The 27131-nt window shown below is 33.4% G+C and overlaps 4 protein-coding genes across 8 annotated transcripts; 1 reads left to right on the top strand and 3 right to left on the bottom strand.

The window, feature by feature from the left end:
- Positions 1-1730: 1730 nt before the first annotated feature.
- LOC130985962 (glucose-1-phosphate adenylyltransferase small subunit, chloroplastic/amyloplastic-like) lies at positions 1731-5168 on the top strand. The gene is made up of 9 exons (XM_057909200.1): positions 1731-2216; positions 2891-3187; positions 3489-3758; positions 3876-4055; positions 4191-4294; positions 4371-4482; positions 4558-4656; positions 4735-4854; positions 4927-5168. The coding sequence occupies exons 1-9, from the start codon at positions 1971-1973 to the stop codon at positions 5041-5043; spliced, it is 1545 nt and encodes a 514-aa protein (XP_057765183.1). The 5' UTR covers positions 1731-1970; the 3' UTR covers positions 5044-5168.
- A 1823-nt stretch (positions 5169-6991) lies between these two features.
- Positions 6992-11240, bottom strand: LOC130985960 (probable galacturonosyltransferase 4). 5 transcript variants are annotated; one of them, XM_057909195.1, is made up of 10 exons: positions 10854-11212; positions 10565-10749; positions 10392-10426; positions 10250-10291; positions 10009-10135; positions 9692-9912; positions 9031-9263; positions 8531-8888; positions 7823-8398; positions 6992-7502 (listed from the first exon to the last, which is right to left on the bottom strand). In XM_057909195.1, the coding sequence occupies exons 2-10, from the start codon at positions 10671-10673 to the stop codon at positions 7227-7229; spliced, it is 1977 nt and encodes a 658-aa protein (XP_057765178.1). In that variant the 5' UTR covers positions 10674-10749; positions 10854-11212; the 3' UTR covers positions 6992-7226. The 5 variants fall into 5 exon arrangements, with proteins under 5 accessions (XP_057765178.1, XP_057765181.1, XP_057765179.1 ...); XM_057909198.1 differs by having other exon boundaries at positions 9692-9909; XM_057909196.1 differs by having other exon boundaries at positions 11137-11211.
- Positions 11241-21470: 10230 nt separating this feature from the next.
- LOC130985959 (uncharacterized) lies at positions 21471-22558 on the bottom strand. The gene is made up of 2 exons (XM_057909194.1): positions 22273-22558; positions 21471-22170 (listed from the first exon to the last, which is right to left on the bottom strand). The coding sequence occupies exon 2, from the start codon at positions 22166-22168 to the stop codon at positions 21734-21736; it is 435 nt and encodes a 144-aa protein (XP_057765177.1). The 5' UTR covers positions 22169-22170; positions 22273-22558; the 3' UTR covers positions 21471-21733.
- Positions 22559-23602: 1044 nt separating this feature from the next.
- On the bottom strand, positions 23603-26663 carry LOC130985958 (ras-related protein RABB1c). Its single transcript, XM_057909193.1, has 6 exons — positions 26367-26663; positions 25708-25847; positions 25022-25104; positions 24542-24746; positions 24376-24444; positions 23603-23998 (listed from the first exon to the last, which is right to left on the bottom strand). The coding sequence occupies exons 1-6, from the start codon at positions 26410-26412 to the stop codon at positions 23906-23908; spliced, it is 636 nt and encodes a 211-aa protein (XP_057765176.1). The 5' UTR covers positions 26413-26663; the 3' UTR covers positions 23603-23905.
- Positions 26664-27131: the final 468 nt, after the last annotated feature.

Here is a 27131-nt window from a genome sequence, read left to right as displayed (position 1 = left end):
GGCATCAGAAATGCCAAATCACACCCATCCCCCTCCCACGTCATCTCTCTCTCTCTCTCTCTCTTCCCCCATCCCCATTCCCCTCCAACCCGGCGACGCCGCGTCTTCTCCAGCCGGCGAACTCTCCACAGCAACGGCCGTCGCCCCCAAATTCCCAACAACTCGCCAGACTTCCTCCCTCCACTCAGAAATTGAAGAATGAAGAAAAACTTTCAATTCTAGAAAAAACTTCAAAAAAACGCGCCTAAATAAAGGAAAATCGGGGATTTCGGGGGTGGTCTCAGAGATATTATCATCATCGACCTTTTCCCGATGAGGATTTCAAGGAAAATCGAGGTTTCAGGGGTGGTTCGCGGCGAGTAGGGTTTTTCCCGTCGCCGCCTCCCCCACCGCTCAAATACATCATGGCAGTGGAGGGGTGGCGCGGGAGAATGCTACCACCGCTCGGAGGAGCCGAAATAGGGAGCGACGCTTGGTTAGGGTTCGCAGAGGGGCGGCGCTTTGTTAGGGTTTGCAGAGGGGCGGCCGCGCCCCAAATACCCTTCAACCCCGTCGCGACAGTCCTAGGAAGTCCGCGACAGCCGCCCGCGTTGGAGGAGGGTTCGCCGGACAGAGAAAACGCGGCGGCGCCGGGGTGGAGGAGGGGGAGGGTTCTGCGCAGGGGGAAGATGACCGATGTTTTCTGAGGAAAGAGAGAGAGAGCCGACGGGGAGAGGAGGGGAAGGGGATGTGGGAAGAGAGAGAGAGAGAGAGAGAGAGAGAGAGATAAAGGGTAACGTGGGAGAGGGATATGGTGTGATTTGGCATTTTTAAATTTGAGTTGGCATTCCGACTGCCAACTCAGATTTAATTTGGCCGGAAAATTACTCCGGACGGACATTGCTATCAATTGAAAGCTCGTTTAAATTTTTGCTACAATTAAAAAGTTTGTCAAAAAACCAAAATTTGAAATAAGGTCAGGTATTTTGGTACAATTAACCCTAGTTTTAATGGATACTACTACTTTATTAAAATACTATAAAATATAAATTATATATATTTTTAGATTTATTATATTTATAATATCTCACCCATATATTAAATTACACAATTTATTTTAAATTAAGTATATATAATACTCCCTCCGTCCCGCGAAGCATGACACACTTTCCATTTTGGGTTGTCCCACGAAGCATGACACGTTTCCTTTTTTGTCAATAATTATTACATTCTCTCTCCTACTTTATTACCTTTATTATATTCTCTCACCTACTTTATCACTTTTATTACCTTCTCTCTCCTACTTTATCAATTTTATACTTTATTAATTACACACTTAAAACACTAATCTACAATTCCTTAATTCCCGTGCCGAACTCAAACGTGTCATGCTTCGCGGGACGGAGGGAGTAAGAGATATAATAGACAAATCAAATTTTGTAAAATAAGGTTTTCTTCTATAAATTTGGAAAAAGAAAAGTTGCAGAGAGTTAGCAATCAACTTGCAGCCCATACTTAAAGAATTGAGATATTTAAATTCAGGAAGATCCACTTTTTACACTATTAGCCCATTTCAAAAGACTTTTTTTTTTCCTATTTTTGTCCTCAAATAGTTAGTTCTTTTCATTGTTTTGAAATATGTAGCTTAAAAAAAATGCTACTCATATAATTTGATAGGAAACATTTGATACAGAAATATCATATGATAAGCATAAGTGCGAGCGAGGACCCCTTCAATTCTAATATAGGAGGAAATATCGTAAAATCAGAAACAGCCTTCCCTTCCCAATAAACAAGAAATTTCCAAAAGAAATAAATACAAAATACGAAAAATATAATTTGTGGCGTGCATTGCATCACAGCTCAAAGTCGTTATCGAAAAGATCTTACATTCAATTCATTCCTCAACACACACATTTCAGCACCCGGATTTCTTAAATATAGAGTCGATTCACCAATAAAATAGTTGTGGGTGTAGCAAGGATTTACAAATGGCGGCGGTGGCATCATCATCACCAATGGGCTTCAGCAAAATTTCTGAGCTAAGTGGGAGCAAACCGCAATGTAACCGCACCATTGGTTTCGCAAAATCGGAGCTCTTTGGCGGTGCAGTGCGCGTGAGTGCTAGTGGCAGAGGCAATGTCAGGGCTAGATTTCCCGCTTCCCGTGTTGTTTCTCCCAAAGCTGTTTCCGATACCAGCTCCTCTCTCACTTGCCTTGACCCTGATGCCAGCACTGTACTCTCTCTAACCCTCGCTCTCTGTGTTTGTCATGTTTTCTTCTATTCATATGCATGGCGGGATCATCTATGAAAATCGTGTTTCTGCATATGAGAGTGTTGTGGTTCATACGTTGCACAATTCTGCAGCAGAGTAAAGAATTTGGGTTTTTTTTTTTAATTGTAACTCGAGATATTAATAGTATATCGGTTGCAGTGAAAATTATGGAACCAACACAATTAGATTCAAAGTTTTAGTGTTTGTTTACAAATCTTGTGAACTTCCTTCTCTGCATCAGATGACATTTTTATGAAATTGGGTGATACAAGATATTTTCATGCGTGTATCATCTGATTTAATTTAGTGTAATAATTTAAATCTAATTAGGCCATGAGACTAAATGTAATTCTAATAGATTGTGGTTTAAATTGAACGTTTGTAGCAGTGTTAAAATTATGAACTCGAGAGACTAATGCATCTCACTGGCTGATTCCAAAGGTTGAATGAGGTCGCAGTTTAGAAGTAACAGAAGAAAACTTCTCCACCATAATGAAATATTTGTGTGTTTGCTTATCATATGCATCTGCATAGCCAATAATTGCATTTGAAGAATGAGCTAACACTTGAGTTTCTGATGTCAGGACTCACTTTCTACATCATCATATTGAAAAACGCTTTTTATCCTTACACAGAGTGTGCTAGGCATCATTCTTGGAGGTGGAGCTGGGACGCGGCTTTATCCTCTTACGAAAAAGAGAGCAAAACCTGCTGTCCCGTTGGGTGCAAATTATCGGTTGATTGACATCCCTGTTAGTAATTGTTTGAACAGCAATGTATCAAAGATATATGTCCTTACTCAATTTAATTCTGCATCTCTTAATCGCCACTTATCACGGGCCTATGCAAGTAATATGGGAGGCTATAAGAATGAAGGTTTTGTAGAAGTTCTTGCTGCTCAGCAAAGCCCAGAAAATCCAAACTGGTTCCAGGTATGAAAATAAAGATATGCCTGTCTGTATACTTTTCTTGCATGTCTGCATTGATCAAAGAGGTGGTGTCTTTCTTTAAGTTTTGTTGAGGAGATGTTTCATAGAAGAATGTAGACCTCAAAATATTAATATTCCGTGGAGATAAAATCTAATTTTGCATATATAATGTTGATTAGTCATAATAAATTGTAATTTTGCATATATGTTGTTGCTCTAAATCCTGTACTAGATTGCCCTCTGTCTATTGTACTGACCAGACCTGAATTATTGTGTCTTTATGTTTCACTTCTGGATCCATTAGGGAACAGCTGATGCTGTGAGGCAGTATTTATGGCTATTTGAAGAGCATGATGTTCTTGAATATCTGGTTCTTGCTGGAGATCATTTGTATCGGATGGATTATGAGAAATTCGTCCAAGCACACAGAGAAACTGATGCTGATATAACAGTGGCGGCTCTGCCAATGGATGAAAAACGTGCTACTGCCTTTGGTCTAATGAAGATTGATGAGGAGGGAAAGATAGTAGAATTTTCAGAGAAGCCAAAGGGAGAAGCACTAAAAGCAATGAGGGTAAATCTGCAAACAACCATCATCTTTTGCTTACGTTATTATTATTATTTGTTGTATAATTTAATTAGTCGACAACCCTGTGTACTGATACCCTTGATAATTTTATAACCATTCAAGGTGGACACCACAATTTTAGGTCTAGACGACGAGAGAGCAAAGGAAATGCCGTACATTGCAAGTATGGGTATCTATGTTTTCAGTAAGGATGCGATGTTAAATTTACTGCGAGACACGTTCCCTGGAGCCAATGATTTTGGAAGTGAAGTTATTCCAGGGGCTACTTCAGTTGGTATGAGGGTAAGTTGTGGTTGAGGATCTGCATTTTTTGGATGTAAATATCGAATCTCATTTGCAAGATTGAATTATTGGAAGACAGGAAGCATTAATTAAAAGGTTTATCGTTTTCTCAAAAGATTAGTATTTTTGTTTCAGGTCCAGGCCTATCTATATGATGGTTACTGGGAAGACATTGGTACGATTGAGGCATTCTACAACGCCAATTTAGGGATCACCAAAAAACCTGTCCCAGATTTCAGGTTGGTTGCCTTAACAAACAATCATTGCATGCCCCCACCTGTCTGCAACTGTATAACCTCAGTCCATCTAATGCAGCTTCTATGATCGCTCCGCTCCCATCTATACACAGCCACGTTACTTACCTCCTTCGAAAATGCTCAATGCTGATGTTACTGACAGTGTCATTGGTGAGGGTTGCGTCATAAAGGTAAGGTTTCTTTACTCCTACACATAATTGTTGATGATAGGTAGTGATTGAAGGAGTCGTTGTTTGAGGTGTCAGAACTGTAAGATTCACCATTCTGTAATCGGACTGCGATCATGCATATCGGAGGGTGCAATCATAGAGGACACCCTGCTCATGGGAGCTGACTATTATGAGGTAATATCAGTTTTTTAGTTCCACTAAAAAACAACAACACAGCAAAGTTATGGTGTTTGATTGGGTTGTTTGCACCAGACTGATGCAGACAGAAGACTCCTAGCAGCGAAAGGCGGCATCCCAATTGGCATCGGAAAGAATTCACACATTAAGCGGGCGATAATCGACAAAAATGCACGTGTTGGAGAAGATGTAAAGGTAGGTAGATTGATGGTTTGTTAGTTATGAGGTTTGTGATTGGGTGACGAAGGTGGCGGTGTTGGGTTGCAGATCATAAACAGTGAGAATGTGCAAGAGGCAGCGAGAGAGACGGATGGGTACTTCATCAAGAGCGGCATCGTCACTGTCATCAAGGACGCCTTGATTCCCAGCGGAACTGTTATTTGAAACACAGATACCATCCAATAAAATAGAGTTGGATTAATTATTACATCAACACAATCATAAATGTTTTTATGATTTCTCCTTGTAAATCTGAACCACCTCATTCAACATCTTCTCCTTTCTTGCCACTTTTTCTTTAACACTTCTAACAACCTACAATTAACCCTCACTCGTAAATGTATTATCCACCATCTTATCTAACATTCGCATCGCCTGGAATCAATTTCTCTAGGTCTCTGGAAATAGATGGTTTGGAAATTTATAAACTCCCCGCGTCCCACGATTTAGTATCCATATTTTTATTTTAGTATGTCCCTTAATTTAATATCTCTTTCTATTTTTAGTAAAAGTACTACACTACACACAATCTTATGAAATGTGGAATCAGTACTCCACTTTTTTAATCACTTTAACACCAACGTAAATGTGAGACTCTTATTCTACTCATAATACATCCAACCACTTTATTAACACTTGTGTTGTTCTCAAATGAATACTAAATTTAGGAATATTTGTTTATTTCTAGTCGGGAAGCAAGAATGTTAAAGAGTTTCTTAATAAAATAAGCACTTAGCTTTCAAGTTTGTATTGCTCCCTTCGTCCCATATATATATAGGCTTGTTTCCATAAAAATTAGTACTCATTTATTATTATATTCATATTTAATTCTTTAATTTACTCCAGCTTTAATTCATCATTAAATAATAAATATGAGCATATTATTAGGAAGTTTACTTGTATATTTTCATTTTCAATGGTTTTTCTTAATTTTTGTGTAAACTCTAATCAGTCTATATATGTGGGACAAATTAAGTTAATATTTATTCAAGCCTTTTACTACTCCAATCGTGTTGACTGATAAAGATGTCTTCCTCTATTTTTAAATAAGTGTTCCTGCCATCAAAACATACATATCAACAAAATAAGAAATTTTACTCTTACTGTCCCTAATTATTAGTATTTGCGTTGATGAGAAGGATAAAATGAAAAATATGACAACCTTTTACCATGAAATTTTGAAATATAACACTTACTTTTTTCTTAAAAAAGCATTTTTAAATATATCACTTATTCCAGCGACCACAGAAGTAACTACATAGTTGAACTAATTGAGAATTCTGAACTTAAAAAAATAGTACTCATCGAAGTAAAAAAGACAACCATTCCTAGAGAAAAGGGTAAGAAGCTCATGGAATTGTCAAAATAATTAATCTTAAGGAACACTTGATACCATGTAGAGTCGCTATAGATCCTAAACTCTCGTATGAATCTTATCTTGGCCGACATCATCCATAACCAACCACTCCACTTAATTACACCAAATATGGCCGCAAGTCTCTACATCTATTTTCCCCTTTCCCGAAAGGGCAGATTTAGAATTTCTTAATCACTTTTAAGACTTTTTTTTTTGAGAACCAATTTTCTTATGATTAGTTTGGTGTTAAAAATTGGATTTTCCTAATCCAAGAGAGTTAATTAAGATTTGAGGTGTGCAATCGTGGGATGAGGTTGATTTATGAATTACATAATACACAAAAATGTTGAAGTATAGGCCTACCACGACCGACAATCATAATTTGCGTATTAATGATGCACGTGAGCAAAGCTGGATGTTTCTGGTATCACACATATATAATTCATCTCCCATAATTTAATTTATGCGTAGCTTGGCCTACAGCCTGTCCGCAGCTATACCTATATGTGCATGAAATTCAATATCCACCAACAACGATATTACACTTGTATATTGTACATTGAAAACGACGTGCTTTGAAAACCATAATCCTATTACAACAGAAGACGAAACACAGTTGAAACTGAAGAGATAAATCGCAGTTGACAACATGAAAACTTGCATTGATAGTGTCCCATAATCTAGGGATTTATCTCAACTGAAAAAAAGGTACAAGACAAACTAGTAACTATAGGCAACATATAGGCACCATCAACAAACTCAAGCAAAAAAATGAATATAAATTGGGATTGGAAGAGGGAGGGGAAGACTGTGCTCAATCATTTACAATACATGTTCATTTTAAGCACATTTGCAACAATCAAGGCGAAAAATGAATGGTGGAGAATCATATATCTAACACGACTATGCTCCGCTAGCAAGATATATTACTAACAGCTCCGGCCTTCGTCAAACCAGGATGGCAGAAGCACATACCTCGACGACAGCAAACTTAAGGAGTGATATTGCACTCCCGCAAATATGCTTGATCATAGTCCACGAATTTCGCCCAATAGTTTCGGAACTTTGGTATGCCTATCTCAAGCCACGGCTTTAGGTTGCCATTATAATGTATAACTGCTGCCCGCTCGATATCCCTCTGCCCTACATTTGGGTTATAACCAAGTCCCAGAACATGCCAAGATTTCTCCAGAGCAAAAGTGCGATTCCAGAAGGTTATCAAACCAGGTGGCAAAGTCCCCAGCTTCCAAAGCAGCCTGTCATGATTCTGAGCACAAAAAGATAATGTAGCTTAGAATAAAAAATTTAAAAATAAAATACAAGTCCCACGAAGAAATACAGGCATAATGCTAAGACAGCAAAGATCGCAGCTAAAATGGTGTTAACTGTCATGTGAATATGCGTTCAAACTTCAACTAATCGAGACCACATTATTCTATTATAGTTCCATGCATTATCACACACTCATAAAATCCCTAATATAAGATTGGTTATACTGTATACTTCAATTAGGAAGCCCACTTATTAATCAAGAGTGAAGATGCTATCAAGAAAAGGTGTCACAAGACAAACTACAATGGGTCTTACCAGGTTCTGCCATTTGTGATATACTTCTGTAATATTTTGCTTCTTCCATTCGTTCAGATCGAAGATATTCATTCCAAATGCCCAACCACAAGCACGAGGACTAAATGTTTTTGAAATAAGTGGGTTTGAAAAATTGAGGTAACGATCAAACCGGTGGAAGCTCTCTCCACATGTCTCAACCACACCAATGACTTTGCCCCTTAGATTAAGAGACCATAGACCAGTAAGATCTCTCTGCACCACAATATCATCATCTAAGAATAAAACCTTGTCCAGCTTTGGGAAGATCTCCGGAAGGTAAAAGCGAAGATGATTCATCATCGATAGGTACTTTGGATTTCTAAATTTAATGTTAGAATCAGATTCACCGTGGCGATTCTTGAAGTAATAATCAATCATGGTGGGAGAACCCAGCTGCCTAAGAACTGGACTGTAACTTGAATTCAACCATGTGAACTCCTCAATATTCTGGACCTGAATGGTTGCTTTGCCAGGAGGATTTGCCAAAAACCACATTCTCATCGCAGCAAAATTGAGCCTATCAGTCACAATATGGAAGACATGTTTCGACGGATCCTGGTCAAGACAGAAAAGTTATCATCAGATTTTGAGGCAACAGTTGAACTATTTTCGATTACATTAAAGATGAACAAGATTGCTATTCTTGCATTGCAAATAATAACACTTGTGTTTTAATAATTCTTTCACCTTTGTGTGGGTTATCGTTGAGTTCACAACCACTGCTGCTGCCAATACATTATCTGAAAACAAGGCATAGTGGTATAGCTGGGGATCTTCAAGTTTTTCTTCGTTCTGGAATTGCTGTTGGGATGTGTTCAGCATAAAATACTCTGTTGAAAGACGCAGAGGAAGACAATGAAGCCCTTTAGGCACTGTCTTGGCAGTTAAATGCGTCAAAAACAAGTTTTGTTTCTTATGGACTCGAAGCTGCTCCTCAGCAGAATGTAGCATGGCACGAAGTTTCTTTACTGAGCCAGCACAATCATCTTCTAATTGTTTGCCTCTCAAAAGTGTTTGCTCCATTGCGTTCAACCTTTCTAAAGCACTAAACTCAACCAAAAACCAAAACAGGGCAGAAATTAGAGACTGCAAAAACTAAAAGAAAGGAATTTAACATGCTTCAGCTGCAGGGGTTTGAGGCTTCCTGAAACAATCAAATCTGATACACATACAACAATATAACTTACTTTTTTGGCAGCTCCGAATCCTTGGTGGCATCTCCAAGTACTTTCAGAACCTCTTTCATACGCAAGCGCAGGTCCCTTACAAAGTGAGGATTGGTACGAGTCACAGAGAGGGAAAGATAAAGTTTTGCTCGAATGAGTTGATCCTTCAGCTGGCGTATACGAGCATCTGGCATTATTATCTGTTCATTCTGTTTTTCAGTTCTAGCCTCTCTAGAATTATCTTTGACAACCGCCTGTGAAGAATGTAGTAGATGTTGTAGTTTATAAGGGTGAAAATAGAATAGAAAGAACGGAAATATAAACTGCACAAGTCAATTTTGACCTGCTATCCGATGACAAAATCAGAAAATGTGCAAACATGTGGTCTTCTATATATATAACATAAACTACCGACTGTTTCTAATGGCCATGGGAGAACTAGAAAACGTATGAGGTTCAATCGACAGGAAGCCAACGCAAGATGATTCCAAGAACTCCTACAATGTGACTGATCACTTGACAAAAGAACTAGCAGCTTTCTCTAAAGCCATAAAGTTATGCAAAATCCCTTTACGTGGAGGAGTAATGAAAGAAGCTTAAAACCAAGAGAGTATTAAAAGTATGTCATAGACATAGTTACTCTTTCAATCAAAGAAGCACCAGCAGTAGATAAAAATCTTACTATTCTTTCCGATGGCCTTTCTGATCTGGCCTTGGAACGCCGGGAACCAATTTCTGTCTTCGCTTTATTTTGTTCAACCTCATTTACTTTCCCAATCAATTCAGCCTCCCTTGAGTTTTCTTCCTTCTTCTCCAGCGCAACCTCATGCACCTGATCAATCACCTGCCTTATGGTATTCTGACCACTGCTCAAGTTGGATAAACTTGAAATTCCATCCTCTGCTGAATATATGATTAATTCCATAAGTATAATAAAACCATAACCTAGCATTCACTTCAGCAGGCAGATGCAAAAGAGAATACAAGTAAAATAACAACCTTCGGCGAGTTGTCTAGTGATATGAGCATTTTCTCCGGATGAAACACTAGAGCCTTTGGAACCAGAATCGGCTAAATTTTCTGAATAAACTACACCCAGAGGTTCTTTCAACGCAGCAGACGACTCCTAACAGTTAGAACATTACTTACAGCAGATCAGGACGACAAAGATCTAAAATCACCATAACAAAAATACACATCAAAGGAGGAAAGGAAAAGAAAGAATTCAAGAATTCATTACCTGAGGTAGCACATTTAATGGTCTGACTTCACCAGCGAATGTCTAAAAAACAACAAATCCAAGAATCAAAACCCCTCTTCTTTGAAAAGAAAAGGGCTAATAATACAACAATAGCCACAACAAGTAATTGATAAAGACGTACAAAGGTTGAAACATCTTCCACAAATTCATTCCTGGCTGCAAAAGAGCAAAAAGGAAATCACAAATCAATCAATAATGCAATAAAGAAAAAGAGAGCCAGTATAAATCATTACCTACTAAATAAATATACAAAAAAGGGCTTAAACAATAATTAAAAGAAAGACGGAGAATTACAAGAAGAGGAAGCGAGATACGCTCCAAGAGTGTTAGTGTATAGAACAATTGGGGCGAGAACGGTCACCGACAGCAAAAAAATCACAGACTTCCGCAGCTTTATCTTCATAATTAATCAAGGTTTCGAGTTCCAGGAACGAATCTCGCGGTGAAACACATTAATAGAACAACCCAGAAAAAGAAATCTAGATTTTTCAAAAAAAAAAAAAGAATTAAAACCACAAATGGGACATTCTAGTGCAATTTTGGGCTGAAAATGCAAAATAAGGAAAATCCACTCAAAGATTACTTTTCTAATGCGGATTAGAGAGAAAACCCAGAAACTTGTGTGTGAAAATTGGGTTGAGTCTTGTCTTTGAAAAGAAAAGCAGTATATGTGTCGGGAAGAATCTTCTTCACAGTAGCGGAAGAAACACCCACAAACAAACACTAAACTAGTATCGATAAATCAAATAAAGAATGAATCGATGACACTCGACACTCGCAGAAGAATAATTATAAGAAGAGAATGGAAAAATATGAAAATGTAAATGGGTTTTGATGATGTTGATCTGAGTTGCGCTGTCCGCTACCGTTGTTTCTCCTCTTCGCTTTTATGCTTTCTTTTTTGCGGCTTCACCTCATTACCTTTTTTTTTCCTTCCCCTTTTGACAAGTAACTAATTATCATATGCTAGTAATACATACCACATCGAGTAGGACGATACGTCGTATTTCGAAGCTAATCAATTCAAACAAATTGATTAATTCTCAATTGCTTAGTTTTTTTTTTCAATTGTATTACTCATCATACTATTTTCTTCCAAAATTACTGCTGTTTTTTTTTTTGGAGGCCAGAATTACTGATGTTGAACATATGAATTCATATTGTCAACGCGAACCATGGAATCAAATTTTTAGATTATTTACTACATTAATTTACAATTTTGGTATGATTTTTTTCATCCTCTAAATATGAGGAGTTTTGCTTACTTATCTGTACTTTTCGTTTTTTCACACTCTTCTTTTCTCTTTTTTCTGTTTTGATTTTTTTTTTCCTAAAAATTATCAATTTCGATTTATGAAAAAATATTTAATATGATTGTTAAATTAAAGATTGTAACAAGATCTTTAATTTGATGTAAAAAATTATAAAAAATAAATTTGAAACGAATACATTATTATCGTTTAAAACGTCAAAATTAACTTTTTTTTCTCTCTCTCATCTATCTCTAAATTTCATGTTGTTTTCATTTGTTTGTGGAAAAGTAAGTAGATGTCTTTTAAAAAAAATTACATGATTGTTTAATTATAATGTTTTTAAAATTATATATATTTAAGTTATTATTCCCTCCGTCCCAATAATAACGTCCATAAATTTCATTTTTGGGTGTTTCATTTATAATGTCTCAATCCAAAAAAGTAAATAATTTATTTTATCTACTATCTCTATCTCTCTCTTTATTTACTTTATATCTCCCTTATTTTTTCACTACTCTTTTTATCTCTCTCTCATCGTTTACTTTATCTCTCTCTCTCTCTTATTTTATCTACACTAGTACACCCATTCATGCGTTGCACGGAGAGCATCGAATTTAAACTATATAGTACAAAATATGTTTTGCAAATAAAATAAAATAATTCACATAATTTACTCAATAAAATGCTGAATTTGATAACGTAAATTTTCAACTTTGTATAAAGTGTAATGATAATAGTTATTAAATAAATTCGAATTATTTGATGATGAAAATTGTCACTACACCTTGTTATTATTATAGAGTGTTACGTATCATAATTAATAATTAAATATTTTCATACACAACTATAAATAAAAAGTTGTAAAATTTTAATGAATATAGAGAAAATAAAATATTTTAATTTTTAAATTTTTCATGACTTATTCGTTTTAATTTTATTTTTGATGATTTTATACCATATTAAAGAATTTGTCACAAAATTAAATTTAAGATGCATATTAAATATTTTTTCTCATGATGCAAATATGATGATGTTTAGAAAAAAAATTAAAAAAGATTAAAAACAATAGTAAACAAATTGATGGAAGAAGAGAGAAAAATGGAGGGAGAAATTGGAGAGAAAAAAAGATGCATATTATATAGATTTTCTTAATTTGTGTGCCCCATTTTTTTAGAACGTTATTATTGGGCTGAAGGGAGTATAAGTACTTTTTAAAGCAACTAAGGAGAAGGAGATTATATTGATTTATTTTATAACTTTTTAAATTTAAGAAATAAAAGGTTTAAAAAGTGAAATTTGTATTAATTTTAATATAAATTTATAGATAGAAAATTAGTTGTATAACTAAATATTAGAATTTAAATTATTTTTAGATTTATTTAATATTTAGTTATATTTTGTCTATGAATTATTTATTTTTTTATTTGTATAAATATATTTTTTTTGTTATCTTTTTTTTCTATATATTGTTTTTAATTAGTTTTGGGTTATTTAAATATGCACAATAAAATAGTTTGGGATTTAAGAGTTTAAAATTGTTATAATAAGTATGAACTATTAATTTGGTTATATTAATAATTTATTAGTTTGACTTAAATTATTTTATTTATAATCTATAAATTTAATTATTATACTCATTAAGTCTATAATATTGTTATTATACACTAATTCAAATCAAATACTAATATTTAAATTAACAATTTTTAAATTATCAATTAATTTAACTCATAAATGATGATATTTAATTTGATATTTTTTGATAATTTAATAATTTAAAAATAATAAAATATATTGTGACATCTACGAGATGACATACTAGTAGTATTTTCTAATGTAGTGAAAAGTATCTATGAATTTAAATGAAGCAGATACTAAAAAGTATCTGTGAACTCAACACAACGATTGATTATCTTGGTTACTGTATGAATCACATATTGAATTATTATAGTGAGAATAAAGCATGTTCATAGATCATTAGAAGAAATTATTGGTATAGTAATTGAAATTACAGATTTACAGCTGAGGATGAAACTATTAGTGATACAATAAAGGAAGCAATAATAACATGGAAAACCCTTTGGGCATGTTTGTTTGGCACAGATTCTGTCCTGGGAAAGTAATTTGATTTCAAAATATTAAATTCATGTGTTTGGTTAAATTTTTGTTAGATAGAGAAAGTAATCAGAATCCTGAAAACAAGGAAAGTAGTACAACTTTCCAGGATTCTTATTCCTAGCTTTTCTTAGGTATTCTTTTTCTTTATTCTCAGGATTCTTACTTACATATATATCCAATATTATTTTTTTATAAAATGAAAATTATTATTATTATTATTATTATTATTATTATTATTATTATTATTATTATTATTATTTTAAGAAAATCATAATTTAATTTTTAGAATTATGAATCATACTTATTATTATTATTATTATTATTATTATTATTATTATTATTATTATTATTATTATTATTATTATTATTATTATTATTATTATTAATTAATTAATTAATTCATGAATTATTTTAAGAAATCATAATTTAATTCTTAGAATTATGAATCATACGTATTGTTAATAATAATAATAATAATAATAATAATAATAATAATATTATTATTATTATTATTATTATTATTATTATTATTATCTAAGAAAAAAAGGAATTTAATTTTAGAATTATAAATCATTTAGTTAATCTTAATAATGTACTTTGTTGTTACTATAAAATTAAGGGTAAATATCACTTTAAACCCCGAACTATTTTCACACTATCAATTATATTCTGAATTATTGAAAATAATTTTTTAAACCTCGAAAATTATATTCTGAATTATTGAAAATTAAGAGTAAATATCACTTTAATTCTTACACATATATTAATTAAATATATTTATTTAATGATACAATCCAGAATTCTAATAATTAGTTTTGATATTTCCAAACACTGGATAATGAATCTATTAGAATTCATTTTCCATGGAATCATTTTCCTGGGAATAACAATCCCAATTCAGATTACTTTCCATACAAACAAACATGCTTATAGTTTTTTGTTCCAGATCGGAAACTTCACACGCCAAGCTTTTTTAAGTGCGAAAAATTATAGATGAAATTTATTTTGATTCAAATTTTACTAGGAAGCAAACAACATCAAAATCATATTTACTAAATTATCGTAATTATCTTTGTGATCTTATGATATTATTAATTTATAATGTTGACTATAAATTTATATAAGGATTTTCCGAAAAATTATTATTTTATTAATTTATCGAAATTAATAATTTATAGGATGGGCTTAATTCAGGATCGGAGAAAATTATTATTATAGAGAACTAATTAATTTATCGAATATTAAATTATTAATATAAATTAGTACTATTATTTTTAGCAAGTTCTATATTAAGAACAATAGAACCTCTATACAAGTTAATGGAAATGGCTAAAGCCAGTACTATTATTTTTACAGTTAATTTGGTCAACCATTTAAAGCAACTTTGATTGGTGTACTATGAATATTCAGATAATAACACTAAAATCAAACTATTTAAAGTAACTTTGATCAAGTATTTATCGTCAAAATTTCCGAAACCAAATAATTTGATATTACCATAAACTGAAAGATGTTAAATATGGTGAAATACAGTTTGATACAAATGAGCATGATATTCATTAACACTTTCAAGTTTCAATTAGGGTTGTATACGAATTAAATAATTTTATTCGATTTGGTATTCGTGTTCGAATTTTGATATTTGTATTTGAAAATTTATGAATTGAATTCAAATACAAATAATATTTTTGATTCGGTTAGTTACCAAATACAAATTGAAAATTTTAAAATTTGATTCGATTAAATATTTATTATAATATATATATATATAATATTATTTATAACTATCTAAATTATAATTGAATAGAGATAACTAATTAAATAAACGTATAACAGCAACCAACCTAAACCTTATGATAAATAGATAAGCTAATAAATTATAATTAAATGAATTAAACAAAAAATAATAATTAAAACTAAATCTTAATATTTCTAAGCCATAAATTTAAGAGCAAACGCTCACCTTTCTTTCAGTTTCATATCTCTAGGTTGAATATAGAATCTTATAGTATTGTTTAGAATATTATTTTAGATTTTTTTTAATAAAATTTTGAATTAAATCGAATATTTGAATCAAATACGAATAGTTCGAATATTAATTCGAATCGAATACGAATCGGATTTATTATTTGAAAGGCATTCGAATATTGATTTGAATTTTGAATAATTTCATGAATACAAATCGAATACAGTGATATTCGCTTCGATTCGTTTACAACCCTAATTTCAATTATTTGATTTCAACGTAACACATAATTGACTATTCAGTATAATTTGGATAATGTGATTTTTTTTCGAAAAAATGTGCTCCCTCCATCCTATAAAAATAGTCTTAATTTTTTTTGGGTGTCTATAAAAAATAGTCCTAATCTATTTATGGATATTACCCACAATAAATTACTTTATATATATCAATTTATTTACATATTCTATCATATGGTGGGATCCTCTCTTCACTCACAATACAATTAATTATCATTATTAACACTATCTTTATGGTGGAATTTTTTCTCCACTCATAACATACTTAACCATTTTTATTAAAATTTGTGTCACTCCCTTCAAGAACTATTTTTACTGGACGGAGGGAGTAAATTTTAAAGATTGCATTACAGATTCGAATTTAAACTTTTAACATCATGAGTTATCAATTTACCACTCAAAGAATGCTCATGGTCCAAACTAGGGACAAAAATCAATTGCATCTGCACTGGATCGTGTTTCATAAAGATTCATTGGAACCAAATAAAATTAAATTCAGGTCCAAATCCATAAGATTCACAGGATTTCGAGTTTAGACCCGTATCCATAATATTTTTCTCTTTTAAAATTAAATTTATAAATTTTAAATTAACTAAAAATAAATCATAATTATTGTTTAAAGTTTCAATAATTATTCAAAAATAAATAATTACACCATATATAATCCATAAAATAAATATTATAAAATTCAAAATAAGTAAGAATATAATAATCAAGTACTAAATAACATATTAGTAGTAGATAATGAGATACACACTTATTTCAATTGTATATGTACAGAAGGGATGAAAATTAATTACCATATCATTAAAATCAATTTTTTTCTCTATCTTCATCACAATATTCAATAACAGTGAAACAATTTGTCTTCTATTTTACATTGAAAAAAGAAAAAAAAATATTAGCAATACAAATAAAAGATGTAATAATAATAATAATAATAATAATAATAATAATAATAATAATAATAATAATAATAATAATAATAATAATAATAACTGAATTTTAAATTAAGATAAAAGTAAAATATTACATTTAATAGAATTATATAGTACTTCCTCAGTTCACGACATGAGTACCCATTTTGGGGTGACATGGGTTTTAAGAAATTGATTAAGCGTGTGAGTGGAATAAGGAACCCACTTCTATTGTGCGTGTGTTGTGTGTGGTACACTTACTAAAAAAGAAAATTGGTACTCATTTGGTGGACGTATCAAAAAGAAAATATGAGTACTTACTTCATGGACAGGGGGAGTATTGTTTATGAAAAGAAATGTATAGATGAGTCATAGATATTTAGGGTAGAGTTAGATAAAAATAAAATAAAATTATACTCCATCCGTCCCACTTACCATTTTGAGTTGTCTCATTATTATTGTCCCATTTCCATATTAAATTGCGATTTTATTAAAGAAAGAAAAAAGAAAAAAACCTAAAACCCTTGAAAGCACAAGAAAGCAGACTAAGGGCCGAGCCTCGTTAAAACCTCTATAAGGAAAACCCAAAGGGAAAAACCTTATAGAGGGAAAAAGAGTACTCGTCTAAAACAGAACCAGCAAAGGGAAAAGAGCGGAAAAGAGACCGCTTCCAGAACTCCGGCCTAACCATCGTCCTGAAGCAGACCCGGCTCGTTTCCCTAACAAAAAACAACAAAAGAAACTCCAAAAAACCGATACCCGAAAGGCCAAACAGATCGGCCAGGACAAGAACAAAAGCAACAAACCGAAAGGCAGCTCCACCATCATCAACGAAGGAAACCCTTCAAAAGGTGTGGCCTACAACCTTCTACCAATTTTAACATTCTTCTTATTTATCGTGCCCAAAAGTTTTGGGACAACAATAGTGAGACGAAGGGAATAATTTTTTTAATATATAAATGGATTCACGAGCTCGATCTGGACCAGATTTGGGTCTCATAACTTTTGCTCCAATCACAGATTCAAAAATCTTAGAAATAATTCATATCAGGTTCAGATCTATCGGGTCCAATTTTTTACAAGGTCCAAATCCTAGAAAAAATTATCTTCATCCGCGAATTTGGATCGAGTCCAAAATCTACTGTCATTCCTAGTTCAAACTAGCGTAACAACTCTTTCTGCGCGATCTGTTGGTGCTGTGTCAAATGGCATTATCTTCCAAAGAGTTGGATATAGTGTGGTGTGAATGTTGCCTTCTAAGGAGACCAACACTATGGATGTATGGATTATTAGTCGTGATTTTCGTGGGAGGCTTATTGTCGAGGGTGTCAGAGAAAGAGATCGAATGGATCAGGGAAGCTCTTTCTTGGATCAAAGAATTACTTCATTCGTCTCACAAAAACATGAACATTTGTAAGTGACACGAGTTTTAAGAAATGTTAGATAAAAGTGTATTGTGAGTGAAAAGAGGTCCACTTTATAAAAGTAGAGATCAAAAGTAAATGAATTATGGTGGGATAGTGTACCACAAGCTCGTACTTGAACACATGCTCAACATGCTGCCGCTTAGGGCCCTAAATTTTTGGGGGCACATTTTTTTTTATATATATATAGTATATATGTAACTTTTTTCTTAACAATAAAATAGAATTTCAAAACATATGCTAATATGCAAAGTGAAAACTCTTTTGAATAATTAGCTGAAAACGATTATGTTAATACATTGTTGTTGTATCGTAAATATAAAAGAAAATTATAATGGCCCATTTTATAATTTTGTGCCTAAGGCCCTGTGAGATACAGGACCGACCCTGGTGTATCAAAATGGAAATGTTTATGTTTTTGTGAGACGGCCAAAGCTGGCAAAATGTTCATGTTTTTGTGAGACGGAGGGAGTACGGTATATGAAGGTATGGTTGGAACCCTTCCCCCCCCCCCCCATTTTTCTCTTTTATAAATACATACTCCATTCCTTGTCATTTTCCACTTAATTCATCTCATTATTCCTCAAAAATGTCTTCCTCCAACTCCTCATCCAACAATTCTCATGCTAGTGGCGAGTACTATTAATTTCGATCCTTCAATGAAATTTTAATTATTAATTTAGATGTGAAATAATTAATTGTAAATTAAATAACATTAAAATTAAATTTAAAATAAAAAATTAAATTTAAGAGTCAAGGTGGGGCTCTCCCACTATAGCACGTGGGCTTTTAAATGGTGGGGACCACTTTTAAGAGCCCACCTTAGCTCTCCACTACCGATATTCTTAGTAATTACTTGTGCCGCCATCCAAACCAATCACTCAAAAATTCTTAGCAATTGCGACTGCCTCAATCAAATTTCATCCGAACTCTTCTGCTCAATCATCACTCAACAATTTTCACAGATGAATTTATTTTTTAGATGCTCTTTTCTAGGGATGTCAATCGGGTCAACCCACTTGATTTCGGGCCAGCCCATTCGATTTTGAGTTATTTTCGGTTCGGGCTAATCGGTTTTTTTATTTTTTGGGCTAAAATTTTTTGACCCTAACCCTAGCCTACTCGGTTTCAGGCTAGCCCATTCGGGCCCACAAGTTTATGATTTTTTTATATGTTTAATTTTTCTTATAGATAATCATATTTTTGTGATAAAAATATGTCGTATTTTTTAAATTAAGACATTTCGCTTTATTTTAGATACAAAAATTAGTGTTAGTTTAACGTAAGTTTACATAATATCTACCTTTTAACTTCGTTTCCGATAAAATTGTATATAGATTTAAAATAAATGACTATCTTTCTTTGACTTTTATATCATAGATGTTTGTTATCAATTGTTGGAAAAAATCAAAACATATTCTACAAGCATCAAAATGTTATTATCGAATTAAAAACTAAAGTATTAAAGTTTAAAAATTAATTATTAAGAAAGTGTTCGGTTAATCGGGCCAACCCACTCGGGCTCGGGCTATTTTCGGTTCGGGCCATTCGGACTAAATTTTTTTCGAGCTAAAAATTTTCAGCCATAACCCACATTTTTTTCGGTCTAATCGGATCGATCCCTCAATTTTGGGCTTTTTTGACATCCCTACTCTTTTCCTCGTGTGCCGTAATGTGGATATCATCGTGGTTGTTGAGAAACCCCGTTGAAAGATTTCATATAATGCTCAGTCAATTTTCCGCGGGCTCAATAGCTCTGCAAAAGGGGAATTGCAACATTTTCAATCAGACGATTTTCTCTTGATGCAAAAGCGGCGACCTTGATAAAGAACCATGAACATGGACAATATATTTAGATCGAGCTTCTGCTTTTCTTAGGTAATAATTTAGAATACCAAATATAGGCAAATAAATACCTTATATTGACTTTTTTTTATCTATGCCTGAAACCATTAAAGTGTCATTTATATGTTGAAGTGGTGTCATTTATATGTTGAAGTGGTGTCATTGTGAAGCCGGTTTCACAGGAGGATTTGTGTATCTAAATTTTGTCATAAATGAATAGTGGAAAATGGCATTATTTACCTTGACAGTACATAAATGACACCTTAAAATGATAAAATGTCATTTGTATGTTGAAGTAGTGTTATTGTGAAGCTGATTTCACCATGAAATCGGTTTTACAAGAGTTTTTGTGTATCTATTTTGTCATAAATGATCAATGGAAAATGACATTATTTACTGTGGCAGTATATAAGGTGAACAATACATGTCACTACTATAAAATTAATGAACATTATGCATGTTGTATTCTTATTTTCAGCCATTTATTCTTGATCGAATTCTATTGTAAGTTGTAACGATCACGAATCAAAGACCTAAACCAAGAGTCATATTATCCACTCATATTTCATTCGTCAGCTGGCCGCAACCTATAAATTATCTCAAATGAACGTTAGTTTTTACTAATATTTTCCTTTGAAAGGGCTAGTTTTTAGTTAACTACAATTTTATAGAATTCCATAATAACATCATCTAGTGAGCAAATGATGCGTTGGCGATAAGATCCTTTGTTTATGCGCCTTTGGTTCCTTACTAACATTCCTACATCAAGCGTGATTCTTCCACATTATCCAAGCCCCAAAATATATAGGTACCTCGTGAAATAAAGGAAATTCTATTGACTTCGTATTTATTTTATCGTATGCAATTTACTTAATTCTGCTTCCTATAAAAAAATATACAAAATTTAATTTGATAATTAAATATATTTAGAAAAGCTCTTGTGAATTTTGAGATGCTCATTACACGCACTTAGGGGTATATTTCTTTTCTTTCAAGGAAAGCAAAGCTGTTGAAGGCCATCTACTGAAAAAAAAAAATCAAATTAAAATCCAAGCTTGTACATGAAGAGACTCGCTTAATTAATTTCCACTTGTGTAATTAGTATGCAACGCTTGTTTTATTTGCTACGTCAATCACATATACATAATATATTATGATTATACACATACGATATTTGTCCACAACACGAAATAATATAAATAATACTGAATAAAATTTCTTAAACATGCATGTAATTACCGAGATCGAGTGGTTACGCCTATATATAGTCCACACATAATAAAGTCATATATATATGGATCTACCTTATTGATGTAAACGTAGTGTTTTTATCCAATCCAAAACCAATAACCCACCCCTCTTTCGAAAATGGCAAAATTTTGGATTTTGGGTAATGGATGATAGATACTAATATTCAATTCTCATCGTAATCTGTATTTCCATCTCTCCAATTTAGGTTCACTGGAAATATGTATTGGATCTAATCCCATGGCTACATCTCACTATTAATTTGCTCTAATTTAAAAAAGAAGAAAAGAAAATGAAAAAAGAAAAAACAGTATTTTCGAGTTTCGACGGCGCCTCGGATCTAATTCCTGGCTCAAAAAAGCATGATTTTGCAGAAAAATGGATCATGCACCATCATAATTATCCCTTGCTAGATCCAACGTCGAGGAGCGGTTGATCAATCACGCAGCTCCAAATGCAGTCGAGCGGCTCCAGATCATCCACCACCTGCAGCGACAGAAAACTATCATCGTCACCGGCGTCGCCGTCGACGGGCGGAGAAACAGAGAGATTTTGCGGCGAAGACGACTGATCGCAGTCCGCTGCAAAATAAGCTTCCGCAGCCTCGTCTAGATACGAAGAAGGCGCAAACTTGTCTTCAAAGACGACGCCCTCCTTGAGCCACGGGAAATCGAAAACTCCGATTCCGTCGTGGAATTCGTAGTGCTTCTGATCGTCGTGGTCGATGACGGGATTGGAGCATTCTTTTTTGTTGGCTTGGAGGATTTCTGTGTTGTCGGCTGCTGCTTCGTCGTCCCTCGCTCTCTTCCTGCTCTGGTTGTTGGCGGCCTCCATTGCTTTATTAATTAAAGATACTAGTAATTTAATTATATGCGAATTTGGATGATGAGTGTGTGAGAGGCGATGAATAAATGGAGAGAAGAATGGATCATAATTACCTTTTCTTCCTGGTTTTGGGCAAAGTTTCTTCCTTGAAATTGGTATGGTTTGGGTTGAATAATGTGGGATGGCTCACACGCCGCGTGAGTGATAAGCTAAATACAAACGGTTTTAAGACATGCACGCCTGCCTGCCTCTACAAATGGTGTGAGAACCAGATATTCTGTTACCATCATCTCTTTTTTTATTTATAACAAAATCAAATCTAACAAACAAATCCGAATTATTCATTTTCTCACAAACTTGATCACTCTCCTTCCATCTCTAATATTTACAGGGTTCGGATTCGGAAATCTATTTATGTCTATATGTTTAATAACGTAACCAACTCTTTCTACATACAAAACAAATCATTACTGTTTTATCAATTTAAAACTATTAGTTGCTTAATTATGACTTACTGTTTTATCTCGCCAATTTTATCTTAAAAATTCCACAACTTTTTATAATAAATTAAAAAATTATGTGACGAGTGATTCGAAACTGAGACCTTTAATCTCATACATTAACCACTAAATCAACACGCGTACACAATTTTTATTGCATCATATAGTGAAACATCATGCAGATATATGATTGATTACCATGTATCTTGAAAATTATGGTAGGTTTTTCAATTTTATTGACATATGGTGATCGTCATAACAAGAGATATTGCACAATGATCGAATAAACGATCCGTAAATTTAGAACATGTATGGTAAAACTCAATTGATTGGAATTGGCTAAAACTCCATTTTGATCTCATACTTTTTTGAGTTGTCTTATACTCTTTACTTTCATATAGAATTATTTCTATTTGATGATGAAACATAACTCAATTAGTAAGATATTTCTCCTTCAATTAGTAAACTGAGAGGTTCGAATCACTTAGTGTGTACGAGTGTGGAGTTTATTTGTTGATGGATAAATGTGAAAATGGTTCCCGATAAATTCTATGTTGTGTTTAAAGATCACGAGGCAACTTGTGTGGAGTTTCGGTTGCCACTTGCTTAGGTAAAATTGGGTATAAAATTGAAATTAAAATCAAAGACATAAGTAAAAGTTCACCACTTGTTACGACACAAACAGAGATTAGTACTTTTTTTTAGCAGAAACAAACAGAGATTAGTACCTAATTTTATACAAAATTGTGTAGTTTAATTACCTTTTTTCTTATAAATAAAAATCACACACATCTGCCCTATATTTTACATATATTTTTAATCCATATATACCTATAATATCCTCACTTATTTTAATTACTAAGAATAATTTAGTAATTTAATTCACACATTTAGATTGAATATAGTTTTGCATCGACAAATTGTGGTGAACGTGGATTTGGCGTTTGAGTAGAGAAGTGCGCAATCCTTTTCTCAGTGAAAGAGTTTAACAAACAAAAAACAAGATGACACTATAGTTACACTGGTTTTACATTTGCACAAACACAGGAAAACAAACCACAACTAAAACAAAACATGTATGCTTTTACTCACTCCCAGCTGTGATGTCAGATATACAGTCACAATGGCACCCAGAAAACTTAACTGCAAGCAAAACTACGACTTAATCACAATGCCAAGTTGTGGAGTATACACATAACGCCCAGAAGAGCAGCAAAGAATGTCTGCGGTGTTTCAAAACCGAACCTCAACTGCAACAACCTCCACCTTGAGAAGAAGAACCATCCCTACCGCCAGAAGGCCCGGGAATTCCACCATAACCTACTTTTATTCCATATGACTGAGAAAGGAAGAAGCAAGTACAAGATGACATCAATTAGGCGATCAGTTTTGAGTTTTAAATATTGATAATAGAGAAAAATCACAATCAAAATGTAATGGGCTAAGTTGCTTCATAACTTTCATTGTGCTCTTACATGGTAGTAAGGTATATTGTTTAATGTTAGTAAGATAAGCAATAAGGTGAATGGAGATGTCACTCAAAAATTGGCAACTTTACGAAAAATTAGAGTCAAGATAACTCAGAAAGAATCACACAGCACCCATGAGATCTTGCTAACTTGAAGCAAGAAAATTCATAGGTCTCTACAAAGCAAGCGATCTTCTCATTGGCAAAAGAGTGAAGCAACTAACAAAAGGAGAATTGAAGATCCTAACCTCATTTGAAACATCAAACACTCCATCTTGAATCTTCTTGTATATTGTTGCTGCTGTTTTAATGAAAGCCTGCAGATAATGCACTAGTGAAAATATGAAGGGAAATATGACTATTGAGGCCATAGTTTTTATCTTATGTCATAGAATTAAGGAAATTCTTGGTCACCTCCTCTACATTCTGAGCAGTTTTCGCAGATGCTTCCATGAAAATCAACCCATGTTCTTTTGCAAATTGTTCTCCTTCTTCTGTGCTAACGGCCCTTCTATGGGCAAGATCACATTTGTTGCCTATCAGCATAATTGTCATGTTTGGATTTGCATGCTGCCTTGCATCTTCTAGCCAGCTAGCCAAGTGATTAAAGGTTTCCCTCCTGATGCACAGGAAAGACGATGAACAAAAAATACAGTAGTTTGGGTACAGAAGAGGACTTGCACAGACTAGTAACAAGGAAACCCATGACAAATATAATGTTGATCATTCCCAAGCAAATGCTAATATGAGAACCGTGACAAAAAAATTATACAACTATTTATCGAGTTAAATGCTATGAGTTAAAAATTCATTGTAGGAAGTGGGTCAGTAGTGGGATGGCATTTCCAAAGAGCAAGAGATGTAAAAAAAAATGTGGAAGTACAAAAGCAGTACCTAGTGATATCATAAACCAAAAGTGCACCAGCAGCTCCTCTGTAGTATGACCTTGTGATGGATCTGAAGGATTCTTGACCGGCCTGTAGCATCAGACAAAACACAGTTATATTAATCCCTTCAGTATAATAGCACGAGAGCCTTAAAAGATGAAAAATACCCATATACGATATTACATATCCCTACTCAGAACAATCACATGAATGTACCAATGACCTCAAATAATAAATTTCACACAGCAGAACAGTTTTAAAGCCGAAGAACATAATACACAAAGAACTTAACTTCATTGAAAATATACAATTGGCTATCAGTAATACTGTGCACATAATATATCTCAGAAACATCCTTGCTGCTATAGTTATCTACATATCAGAAACTCAATGGAAGGAAAATAGCAACAAGTTCAGACAGAAAAAAAGGAAACCTAACCTAGTCTCCAGTATCTTCTTAGCCTATAGATAGCTAACACAAAGTTATTGTTTGCCACATGCCTTAAAATAGTATGATTGGTAGCTGGAACAATACAACCTTATTTTGACCAACATAATAATTCTTTAAAACCCCTTTTCCAGCATCCTTAGTGACTGAACAAATAGCCCGCAATCAATGCAGTAGCATAGACAAAGCAGACAATATAACAAACGGATGAATATAAAAGCTTCAATATATTAACACAAACTAACCGTGTCCCATATTTGAAGCTTAATGGGTTTGTTGTCTATTGTAATCATCCGAGCCCCAAATTCGACTCCAATAGTCAAGTCATGCACTGGCTGGAAACGTTTGTCGGTAAATTGTAGAAGAAGACATGACTTTCCAACCCCTGCAAAAGAAAGTTTTATATCAACAAGAAAGCAACAACAGAACATAATCTAGTCAGATACCACGTAAGTACTTGAGTTGGATAAGATACAAACATAATCAAGATCCGATCTTTTGCCCCCAACATAATTATCAAGAGCCAACTGGAAATCCAATATCGAGGACCCCAAATTTACACGTACGTTTATCCATCTAATTCCCCAACTTTTCTCTTCTATACAGAGCAGAGTCGCATTGCAGATGCTAAATAATGGCATTCATCTAATCAAATCCACTGATGATCTACTCATTTAGTCTTTCACAACAAATAACAGAAAAATCTAAGACAGTAACGCAACCAACCACGAACTACACTGTACATTCGAGTGACAGTCCGATTACGTCAAAACCCAATTGAACCGCTAAATCCCGCCCCAACCAAAACCCTATCAAATATTAAACGAATCGCACATGAAAGAGAACATAATTAGCATCACATGATGAGGAAAAGAAGTGGTATTAGGGAGAAACAAGAAATTACCTGTATCGCCGATGATGATATACTTGAAGAGATATGCGTAAGACATATCTAGGGCAGATCAATCGAATATGGATCTCGGAAATGGGGAATTTGAAAATGGAGAAAGAAGACGAAATGAAGTTCGGAAGGCGCAAAGATAAACGAAGACCAGTGGTACGGTTGGCAGCATGATCTAAATTAATTAATTGTGAGTATTTTTTATAAAGTGAGTGAGAAGGAATTAACGCTTAATCCAGACGATTCCAGCGAAGCACATACGCTTTACTCCCCATTGTAATCAAAATTATACTCCATCCTATTTTTCTTCTGCAGTTTCTCTTTATTAACCGTTTCATTCCTTTTGTTTTATTTTCATAACAAAAAAAAAACTTCAAAAGATATAAATTCTATTACTTTTAATCAATTTATATATTATCTCAATCTTCTTATTTTATTCTTCATGTCATTTTGTTGGAGTAACTTTTATAAAAATAGAGACCTTTAATTTTTACAAATAGTTTTAAAGTTCATGCCATTATATATATATACCCCTATATATATATATATATATAGGGAGATGTTCAAATAAGAACCACTAAATAAAATTAGAACAGAGAACCATTTTAAACCATTCGATCATCAAGATCTACGGTGGATGCATCATCTTGGTGGATGAATGCAGATCCTGGGTTCGAATCCTGAAGGGAGCAAAAAAATTATTATTTTCGGATGCATTAAATTTAATAGCGAATGCATTAATTTATATAGTAGATGCATTGATTTTAA

Source organism: Salvia miltiorrhiza, chromosome 5 (genome assembly GCF_028751815.1).
Source record: "Salvia miltiorrhiza cultivar Shanhuang (shh) chromosome 5, IMPLAD_Smil_shh, whole genome shotgun sequence".
NCBI lineage: Eukaryota > Viridiplantae > Streptophyta > Magnoliopsida > Lamiales > Lamiaceae > Salvia > Salvia miltiorrhiza.
The sequence above is the reverse complement of the archived record's forward strand: the minus strand, read 5'-3'. Positions and strand labels throughout refer to the sequence as shown.

Excerpts from the sequence above, each read along its gene's own strand:
- LOC130985960 (XM_057909195.1), bottom strand. The coding sequence starts at position 10,673 with ATGAAGATAAAGCTGCGGAAGTCTGTGATTTTTTTGCTGTCGGTGACC. Across the intron at positions 10,427-10,564 it reads GTATCTCGCTTCCTCTTCTT|CCAGGAATGAATTTGTGGAA; the intron begins GTAATTCTCCGT and ends GCTCTTTTGCAG. Across the intron at positions 9,264-9,691 it reads AAAGGCCATCGGAAAGAATA|GCGGTTGTCAAAGATAATTC; the intron begins GTAAGATTTTTA and ends CATTCTTCACAG.
- LOC130985959 (XM_057909194.1), bottom strand. The coding sequence starts at position 22,168 with ATGGAGGCCGCCAACAACCAGAGCAGGAAGAGAGCGAGGGACGACGAA.
- LOC130985962 (XM_057909200.1), top strand. The coding sequence starts at position 1,971 with ATGGCGGCGGTGGCATCATCATCACCAATGGGCTTCAGCAAAATTTCT. Across the intron at positions 3,759-3,875 it reads AAGCACTAAAAGCAATGAGG|GTGGACACCACAATTTTAGG; the intron begins GTAAATCTGCAA and ends TAACCATTCAAG. Across the intron at positions 4,056-4,190 it reads CTACTTCAGTTGGTATGAGG|GTCCAGGCCTATCTATATGA; the intron begins GTAAGTTGTGGT and ends TTTTTGTTTCAG.
- LOC130985958 (XM_057909193.1), bottom strand. The coding sequence starts at position 26,412 with ATGTCTTACGCATATCTCTTCAAGTATATCATCATCGGCGATACAG. Across the intron at positions 25,848-26,366 it reads TATCATCATCGGCGATACAG|GGGTTGGAAAGTCATGTCTT; the intron begins GTAATTTCTTGT and ends TTTCTTTTGCAG. Across the intron at positions 25,105-25,707 it reads AGCTTCAAATATGGGACACG|GCCGGTCAAGAATCCTTCAG; the intron begins GTTAGTTTGTGT and ends CTGATGCTACAG.